Below are 10,516 nucleotides of genomic sequence, written 5' to 3'. Positions count from 1 at the left end.
TAGTAATACATCAAACCCATTAGGGAGCAGATAATCATTCGCTCCACAGGTCCAATTTTCTAGTTTATGATTGACTTCAGAGATTCATGATACTACTGGGAAATGGAAGCCATGAAGTGATGAATATATAAAAAGCCCTTCATTATTCGACATCACAGCCATTATCCTGCCCGTAAAGACTGTGCTGCGTATATCACAATTGTCTGTGGTAAGTAATAGGGACATATAATCGAGATTGTAATGGTAAGACCAAGCATCAAATGTGTTTGTTTGATCAATCCTCAAAATTAAAATTCAATTTTTAATGGCCCAATAAACACATTAAGATATTTTGATTTTATTTTTTGGTGTACAAATTATTGTTGTTTTAAAATTCTCTAAAACTTGTGAAATATTACAGAAAAGTAGACAGTAAAGATCTCTGGGTTGTTTGGAGATGGATGTGGAAGGCTAGAAAGCAGGGAACTAAACAAGGGTGTTCCTTAGATGGGCGGACAACCACATGGACTTTTCATTCCTCTAGGATTACTATTCAAAAAGTTTTCGTGCAGGTATGGTTTATCCTCTTGATAATCCACATTTAGTGTCTAGAGATGGCAATGACCAAAACAGAGTTTCCAGAAAGCAATTTTGAAGTAATTTTAGATATTATATGTTCCATCATCTCAGCATCCAGCGTTGCTAATATACACATCTTGGTAATAAGATAAGATAATCCTTTAATAGTCTCACCATGAGGAAATTTCATTGTGTTACAGCAGCCTAGTAATACAGATACAGGATAACAAACAGTGATATGTTACAGAAGGAGACACACATAAGCTGCGGGAAAAAAAAAAATTAGGAATCCATAGCAGCTAAGGAAGAAAAATAAAGAAGGAAGACTTCAGAGTCATTTAGTGCTATCATGGTCTCATACATGGGGTGGGATTTGTTCTCCAGCATGGAGGTCACCACAGACAGTATCCTTCTGTCACCTACCTCCTGTACTGGGTCCAGGGGGTTCCCCAAGATAGAGCTGTCCCTTCTAAACAGCCTGTTAAGTCTATTTCTATCCCTGCCTGGTATGCTACTCCCCCTGCAGGCCACACCGAAAAAGATGGCTGAAGCAACCACAGAGTTGAAAAATGCCCTAAGAAGTGGCCCCCGGACTCCAAAGGCCCTCAGCCTCCTGAGCAGGTAGAACTTACTGTGACCCTTTCTGTGCAGTGCCTCCAGGTGATCAGCCCAGTCTAGTTTGGTATTGAGGAGCACACCCAGATACTTATAGGTCTTGACTATCTCAATGCATGATATTTGGATCACCAACGGGATCGGAGCACTTCTCCATTTACTAAAATCCACCACCATCTCCTTGGTCTTCCCAGTATTAATCCTGAGGTGGTTCCGCTGGCACTATTCCACAAAATCCCGGTTTAAGTTTCTGTATTCCCTATTGTCGCCATCAGTGATAAGGTCTACTATAGCAGAGTCATCGGAGGACTTCTGTAAGTAACAGCTGGGGGAGTTGTGCCTAAAGTCAGCAGTGTACAGTGTGAAGAGAAATGGGGCAAGAACTGTACCTTGTGGTGCCCCCGTACTACAGATCAGTGTCAGATACACAGTCCTGGATACACAGTCCCGGGCTCTCACATACTGACTCACATACACATAGAGGTAATGTTATAGTGGTGGCCACCCTGAAGAAGACTAGATCTCTTTTGCTCTGTATTCTTGGTCATCGTTGGTCATAATTATTTTTCATTTCCAAAATGTTTTTGCTTTTATGTAATAACAAAAACTAATATGTTAATATTTTTATTTATATTAGGAACCAACTAAATGTTATGGAACAGTCAAACCAAACTACATCACCAGTGTTCATCTTACTTGGGTTGTCTAACGTCCCCCAATTACAACCTATCATCTTCCTTATATTTTTGATCATGTATGTGAATACTATATCAGGGAACCTTCTGCTGATCTTCGTTGTGAGGGTCAATCCAGCTCTGCACACCCCCATGTACTTCTTTCTCTCCAACCTCTCCATCATTGACATCTGTTTCTCCTCCTCTATCGTTCCTCTGCTCCTCATGAACACTTTAGCCAAAGACAGAAGTATTTCCTTATTGGGATGTGTGACACAGATGTATTTCTCCTTAGCTTTCGGTATCACAGAATGTTTAATACTTGCCGTTATGGCCTATGACAGATTTGCCGCTATTTGTAGACCTTTGCATTATAACATCATAATGAACCAGACATTTTGCTTCAATGTAGCTGTGGGCTGTTGGGGCTCCAGTTTTATTGACTCTATTGTGCAGGTGATCATCACCTTCCAACTCCCGTTCTGCAAGTGTCATGACGTCAACCACTACTTTTGTGAGATACCTGCTTTAATACGAATGTCTTGCGGAGACACCTTTCTCAATGAGTTATCCATATATATCACAGGAGCCATTATTATTATTTGCACCTTCTCCTTGACTCTCATATCCTATGTCCATATTATCTCCAGTATCCTGAAGATTGCTTCATCACAGGGGAGGCAGAAAGCCTTCTCCACGTGTTCCTCTCACCTCACTGTTGTCACCCTCTACTACGGGACCATTGCGTTCATTTATTTACGGCGACACTCAAATAAATATATTCATTGTTCTTATAAATCAGAGAATGTGGTTTCAGTTTTTTATACAACGGTAACTCCAATGTTAAATCCTATGATATATAGTATAAGGAACAAGGACGTGAAGAACACCATCATCATTCAACTAAATAAAAGGCAACATAAATAAATCCAGTCCCTTAAAGGGATTCTATCATTCAGATGGAATTTTTTGTGACTAACACGTCGGAATAGCCTTAAGAAAGGCTATTTGTCTCCAAACTTTAGATGTCTTCTCTGCGCCGCCGTTCCGTAGAAATCCCGGTTTTTGTCGGTATGCAAATGAGTTCTCTCGCAGCACTGGGGGAGGGCCCTAGCGCTCAAACAGCACTGAGGGGCATCTTTAATGCTGCCAGAGAACTCTCCAGTGCCGCCTCCATCTTCTTCAGGAACGTCCTCTCCCTGTGTCTTCTTCTGGTACTGGCGGTGAAACTTGTAGGCCTCGGGCAGAGCCTACTGCGCATGCCCGCGGCCACAAGAAAAATAGCCTCTTACACAGTAAGTAAGCACCATTTTCTTGTGGCCTGTAGAAGAAGACACAGCAAGAGGACGTTGCTGAAGAAGATGGAGGCGGCGCTGGAGAGATCTCTGGCGGCATTGGGGACGCCCCCAGTGCTGTTTGAGCGCTGGGGCCTGCCCCCAGTGCTGCGAGAGAACTCACTTGTATACCAGTGAAAAACAGGATTTCTACGGAACAGAAGCTTGGAGAGGACATCTAAAGGTAGGAGATGAATAGCCTTTCTTAAGGCTATTCCGACGTGTTAGTCACAAAAAATTCCATCTGAATGATAGGATCCCTTTAAGGCCTTATTCACATGAAAGATCAATACCGCCATGACATAAGCATTTTTGGAATGACTGCTTTTAGAGCACATTGATTTTAATGTGTCTATTCACATGGTCATTCTCAATGATTCGTTGTAACGTTCTGTTAAAAAATAGACCATGTTTTATTTCATCCATCTTTCAAGGATTCTATAATAGACTCATGTCTATGTGGGTTTCCTAAAAACGCATGCCCCTCGTTACCATAGCCATAAATGGCATAATGCTAGTGTACTCAATAGCAATTTCACTTAGCAAATTCTCCATTCTAGAGATAGAAGAACTCTTAGCTGTCAGACATTGCAAAAAATTCTTCACATTCCAAAAGTCATAACTTTTATATCTTTCGATTTACAGAACTTTACGAGGTCTTCTTTTATGTGGGTTAAGTAAGTTATACTTCATTATGGCACCATTTAGTATTCTGTTCAATGTACTTGAAATATGTCAAAAACTTCAGAATGGGGTGGAATTTTTAAAAAACAAGCTATCGCCCTATTTTCTTATAGGTTTACAGTTATATAGTATTGCTCATTTGATACAACTAACCAATTATCTGTATTTTGAGGGTCAGGAAGATCATGGTGATGCCAAACACAAATTGTTAATGTTTTAATAACTGTTATATACATATACAAATGAAATAAATGATATAAAATTATTTGCCATATTGTGACACCAGTGAGTTTTCCATATTTCCTTGAAAGCGTAAAGGTGTAGAAGTAAAGAACATATTGTACTGCACTATCCTGTAAAGAGACACTACTAGTCAGTAGTCAGCGCAACAACTTCACTAAGTCAAGGATTTTACCATTAAAATGACCCTGCAGATTTGTTGGAACCCCCAGCCAAATGTTGTATAATAAGTTGGCTTTCAATTTACAATTTTCCAGAAAAAGTTTTTAAAAATTGTTTAAACTTTTTCAAAGTTTTTCTTTTTGTAGGCACTAGGGGTTTTATCTTGTGGTCAAATGATCTCTTATACCAGAGACTGAAATGCAACAGTATTGCAGTTTATGTGAAAATGTCTATGGAGGCCTGCACCGGCAAACCTCAAAAGTAATATTGTTATGGCAGACCTGTGAGCCTTCAGGAAGCTTCCATGGGAACTGAACACCTTCACAAGCAATTTGATATGTGAAAGTAAAGGGATCCCTCTGGTATATTCTTGCATTGGTCCTAGCTAGAGATGAGCAAATCGAAGCTGATGAAGTGGAATTCGATCCAAATTTCAGGAAATATTCAGTTTGCATTGAATCCAGATTTTCTCACGCTTTACAGTAACCACTTTTTTTTTTTTTTAAATGGCTACTTCACAGATTAGGACATGGAATTCTCGAAGCGTGGGATCACCCACAATGCCAATCATACAGCCAATCAGAAGTCAGCCCTGTGATGTCACAGTCCTTTAACCCCTTTGTGACCACGCACAGAATCGGGATCAGGTGTTAGCTGTAACTGACAGCCAACACCCTGCTCCATAAACCACGGACAGAGCAGTTTGTATCCAGGTTTTTAGAGGTATTTTGAGGGTTAATATCCCCTCTTAGTTCTCCCCTATGGGTATTTACTAGAGATGAGCGAACACTAAAATGTTCGAGGTTCGAAATTCGATTCGAACAGCCGCTCACTGTTCGAGTGTTCGAATGGGTTTCGAACCCCATTATAGTCTATGGGGAACATAAACTCGTTAAGGGGGAAACCCAAATTCGTGTCTGGAGGGTCACCAAGTCCACTATGACACCCCAGGAAATGATACCAACACCCTGGAATGACACTGGGACAGCAGGGGAAGCATGTCTGGGGGCATAAAAGTCACTTTATTTCATGGAAATCCCTGTCAGTTTGCGATTTTCGCAAGCTAACTTTTCCCCATAGAAATGCATTGGCCAGTGCTGATTGGCCAGAGTACGGAACTCGACCAATCAGCGCTGGCTCTGCTGGAGGAGGCGGAGTCTAAGATAGCTCCACACCAGTCTCCATTCAGGTCCGACCTTAGACTCCGCCTCCTCCGGCAGAGCCAGCGCTGATTGGCCGAAGGCTGGCCAATGCATTCCTATGCGAATGCAGACTTAGCAGTGCTGAGTCAGTTTTGCTCAACTACACATCTGATGCACACTCGGCACTGCTACATCAGATGTAGCAATCTGATGTAGCAGAGCCGAGGGTGCACTAGAACCCCTGTGCAAACTCAGTTCACGCTAATAGAATGCATTGGCCAGCGCTGATTGGCCAATGCATTCTATTAGCCCGATGAAGTAGAGCTGAATGTGTGTGCTAAGCACACACATTCAGCACTGCTTCATCAAGCCAATACAATGCATTAGCCAGTGCTGATTGGCCAGAGTACGGAATTCGGCCAATCAGCGCTGGCTCTGCTGGAGGAGGCGGAGTCTAAGGTCGGACCTGAATGGAGACTGGTGTGGAGCGATCTTAGACTCCGCCTCCTCCAGCAGAGCCAGCGCTGATTGGCCGAATTCCGTACTCTGGCCAATCAGCGCTGGCCAATGCATTCTATTAGCCCGATGAAGTAGAGCTGAATGTGTGTGCTAAGCACACACATTCAGCACTGCTTCATCACGCCAATACAATGCATTAGCCAGTGCTGATTGGCCAGAGTACGGAATTCGGCCAATCAGCGCTGGCTCTGCTGGAGGAGGCGGAGTCTAAGATCGCTCCACACCAGTCTCCATTCAGGTCCGACCTTAGACTCCGCCTCCTCCGGCAGAGCCAGCGCTGATTGGCCGAAGGCTGGCCAATGCATTCCTATGCGAATGCAGACTTAGCAGTGCTGAGTCAGTTTTGCTCAACTACACATCTGATGCACACTCGGCACTGCTACATCAGATGTAGCAATCTGATGTAGCAGAGCCGAGGGTGCACTAGAACCCCTGTGCAAACTCAGTTCACGCTAATAGAATGCATTGGCCAGCGCTGATTGGCCAATGCATTCTATTAGCCCGATGAAGTAGAGCTGAATGTGTGTGCTAAGCACACACATTCAGCACTGCTTCATCACGCCAATACAATGCATTAGCCAGTGCTGATTGGCCAGAGTACGGAATTCGGCCAATCAGCGCTGGCTCTGCTGGAGGAGGCGGAGTCTAAGATCGCTCCACACCAGTCTCCATTCAGGTCCGACCTTAGACTCCGCCTCCTCCGGCAGAGCCAGCGCTGATTGGCCGAAGGCTGGCCAATGCATTCCTATGCGAATGCAGACTTAGCAGTGCTGAGTCAGTTTTGCTCAACTACACATCTGATGCACACTCGGCACTGCTACATCAGATGTAGCAATCTGATGTAGCAGAGCCGAGGGTGCACTAGAACCCCTGTGCAAACTCAGTTCACGCTAATAGAATGCATTGGCCAGCGCTGATTGGCCAATGCATTCTATTAGCCCGATGAAGTAGAGCTGAATGTGTGTGCTAAGCACACACATTCAGCACTGCTTCATCAAGCCAATACAATGCATTAGCCAGTGCTGATTGGCCAGAGTACGGAATTCGGCCAATCAGCGCTGGCTCTGCTGGAGGAGGCGGAGTCTAAGGTCGGACCTGAATGGAGACTGGTGTGGAGCGATCTTAGACTCCGCCTCCTCCAGCAGAGCCAGCGCTGATTGGCCGAATTCCGTACTCTGGCCAATCAGCACTGGCTAATGCATTGTATTGGCGTGATGAAGCAGTGCTGAATGTGTGTGCTTAGCACACACATTCAGCTCTACTTCATCGGGCTAATAGAATGCATTGGCCAGCGCTGATTGGCCGAATTCCGTACTCTGGCCAATCAGTGCTGGCCAATGCATTCTATTAGCTTGATGAAGCAGAGTGTGCACAAGGGTTCAAGCGCACCCTCGGCTCTGATGTAGCAGAGCCGAGGCTGCACAAGGGTTCAAGCGCACCCTCGGCTCTGATGTAGGAGAGCCGAGGGTGCACTTGAACCCTTGTGCAGCCTCGGCTCTGCTACATCAGAGCCGAGGGTGCGCTTGAACCCTTGTGCACACTCTGCTTCATCAAGCTAATAGAATGCATTGGCCAGCGCTGATTGGCCAATGTATTCTATTAGCCTGATGAAGTAGAGCTGAATGTGTGTGCTAAGCACACACATTCAGCTCTACTTCATCGGGCTAATAGAATGCATTGGCCAGCGCTGATTGGCCAGAGTACGGAACTCGACCAATCAGCGCTGGCTCTGCTGGAGGAGGCGGAGTCTAAGATCGCTCCACACCAGTCTCCATTCAGGTCCGACCTTAGACTCCGCCTCCTCCAGCAGAGCCAGCGCTGATTGGCCGAATTCCGTACTCTGGCCAATCAGCACTGGCTAATGCATTGTATTGGCGTGATGAAGCAGTGCTGAATGTGTGTGCTTAGCACACACATTCAGCTCTACTTCATCGGGCTAATAGAATGCATTGGCCAATCAGCGCTGGCCAATGCATTCTATTAGCGTGAACTGAGTTTGCACAGGGGTTCTAGTGCACCCTCGGCTCTGCTACATCAGATTGCTACATCTGATGTAGCAGTGCCGAGTGTGCATCAGATGTGTAGTTGAGCAAAACTGACTCAGCACTGCTAAGTCTCTGCATTCGCATAGGAATGCATTGGCCAGCCTTCGGCCAATCAGCGCTGGCTCTGCCGGAGGAGGCGGAGTCTAAGGTCGGACCTGAATGGAGACTGGTGTGGAGCGATCTTAGACTCCGCCTCCTCCAGCAGAGCCAGCGCTGATTGGTCGAGTTCCGTACTCTGGCCAATCAGCGCTGGCCAATGCATTCTATTAGCCCGATGAAGTAGAGCTGAATGTGTGTGCTTAGCACACACATTCAGCTCTACTTCATCAGGCTAATAGAATACATTGGCCAATCAGCGCTGGCCAATGCATTCTATTAGCTTGATGAAGCAGAGTGTGCACAAGGGTTCAAGCGCACCCTCGGCTCTGATGTAGCAGAGCTGAGGGTGCACAAGGGTTCAAGTGCACCCTCGGCTCTCCTACATCAGAGCCGAGGGTGCGCTTGAACCCTTGTGCAGCCTCGGCTCTGCTACATCAGAGCCGAGGGTGCGCTTGAACCCTTGTGCACACTCTGCTTCATCAAGCTAATAGAATGCATTGGCCAGCACTGATTGGCCAGAGTACGGAATTCGGCCAATCAGCGCTGGCCAATGCATCCCTATGGGAAAAAGTTTATCTCACAAAAATCACAATTACACACCCGATAGAGCCCCAAAAAGTTATTTTTAATAACATTCCCCCCTAAATAAAGGTTATCCCTAGCTATCCCTGCCTGTACAGCTATCCCTGTCTCATAGTCACAAAGTTCACATTCTCATATGACCCGGATTTGAAATCCACTATTCGTCTAAAATGGAGGTAACCTGATTTCGGCAGCCAATGACTTTTTCCAATTTTTTTCAATGCCCCCAGTGTCGTAGTTCCTGTCCCACCTCCCCTGCGCTGTTATTGGTGCAAAAAAGGCGCCAGGGAAGGTGGGAGGGGAATCGAATTTTGGCGCACTTTACCACGTGGTGTTCGATTCGATTCGAACATGGCGAACACCCTGATATCCGATCGAACATGTGTTCGATAGAACACTGTTCGCTCATCTCTAGTATTTACCTTTTTGTAATGCAAGCACTGTGGCAGGTTCACTCACAATTTGGTTGTGATATAGTGGTGAGCTTAGCTGCCTTCTAAGCAGTGGACTTGGGTTTGATTCCTGGCCACTGTCCTCCGATTAGCCCTTGTATTGTGGAATCTGGAATGTACTGTGAGAATGGCGAGCGCCATCACTGGGCAGTAAGCAACAACCCCACTCACAGTACAGCGCTATAGACACTGCTATGAGCAAGGGTGTTCCTCACTGACTGTCAGAAACGCCCTTTTAACAGTGAAGAGCTACAGTACCGGCACCGATAGCTCTTCACCTGGGGCACAGATCGTGAAAGCCGGCTTTCTAGTGGTGTATTAAACCACATGTGCCCCAGGAGGTGAAATGTCCTCTTTGTGTGATGGTGGTTCAGAAAACTACCATTACACAACCATTCTTTACTTGATTAAGAAGACACAGAATAAACTAAGGATTTGTAAAAGTTTCTATCTCCTGAGTAATAATTAATGATTTTCTATTCCTTACAATGACAAGAGACAAATCTAACTTTCTCCAGAGACAAATGAATAACAAGGGAATTCCAGGAATTCTATCTATCAGAAAGTATTAATAATGATCATGTATACAATTCCTACGCAGCAAAAGAAGAAAAATTTACAAAAAATGTATCAAACTAAAAATAAATGTCAGCGATTTACCTGGAAACAAATTGTTTTTGAGATAAGTCAATTGCAATGCCAGGAAAACAAAGAAACGTATGAAAACATATTAAGAATATGGATTTAGTATAATGTCTCTGCCTGTTCGGGTCACTGCGCTGCCCTCTGCTCGCATGCTGCAGTGCAGGAGGCGTGTACAGTTTGATTCCTTGCTTAGAGTTTTTGGTTGCACTGTGTTGACACATCTAGTTTGGTAATTGATTTTCCACCACACCTGTCTGCTTTCACCTTTATTTCCCTCTGCTCCTCTAATGGTTAAATTTAGTCTTGCCATGAAGCTGGCCTTCCTATCAGGTCCAGGGCGGGTTCTTCCTCCCTATTTATTCTTGGCTCACATTCACATCGGTGCTTGCTATTGCCTTGTGCGCGCTGGCTTTTCTCTTGCTGCTATTTCTTGTATTCTGATACTTGACCTCTGGCTTTCCCTATTGACTACCTTTTGGATATCGATTTTGACACTGTATCTCTCGACTGTTACTGACCCTTGGCTAGCTGACCTCCCTTGTTGTTGTTTGTCTTGTCTACATTTTGTGTGTCACGTATTTAGGAAGTGTCTGTCATCCAGTTGTCGCCTATTACCTAGGATAGGAGTGGCAAGCAGGAAGGGACAGTGGGGGGTTTCAGACCAGGGCTCACTGTCTCTTGCGCCCCTTCCTCCAGGGTTCATCTACAGCACTGGGGAATTGCTGTCTGGCACTTCTCTAACATTTAGCTGATCATCCTAAACCT

General features: G+C 45.0%; 1 protein-coding gene across 1 annotated transcript; it reads left to right on the top strand.

Moving 5' to 3' along the window:
• The first annotated feature begins 1,826 nt into the window (after window positions 1-1,826).
• Window positions 1,827-2,774, top strand: LOC142213398 (olfactory receptor 5V1-like). The gene has a single exon (XM_075281714.1). The coding sequence runs from the start codon at window positions 1,827-1,829 to the stop codon at window positions 2,772-2,774; it is 948 nt and encodes a 315-aa protein (XP_075137815.1).
• The last annotated feature ends 7,742 nt before the right edge of the window (window positions 2,775-10,516 follow it).

The sequence above is a fragment of the Leptodactylus fuscus genome, chromosome 7 (genome assembly GCF_031893055.1).
Source record: "Leptodactylus fuscus isolate aLepFus1 chromosome 7, aLepFus1.hap2, whole genome shotgun sequence".
Taxonomy (NCBI): Eukaryota; Metazoa; Chordata; class Amphibia; order Anura; family Leptodactylidae; genus Leptodactylus; species Leptodactylus fuscus.
This window is presented reverse-complemented; position numbering and strand designations above follow the sequence as displayed.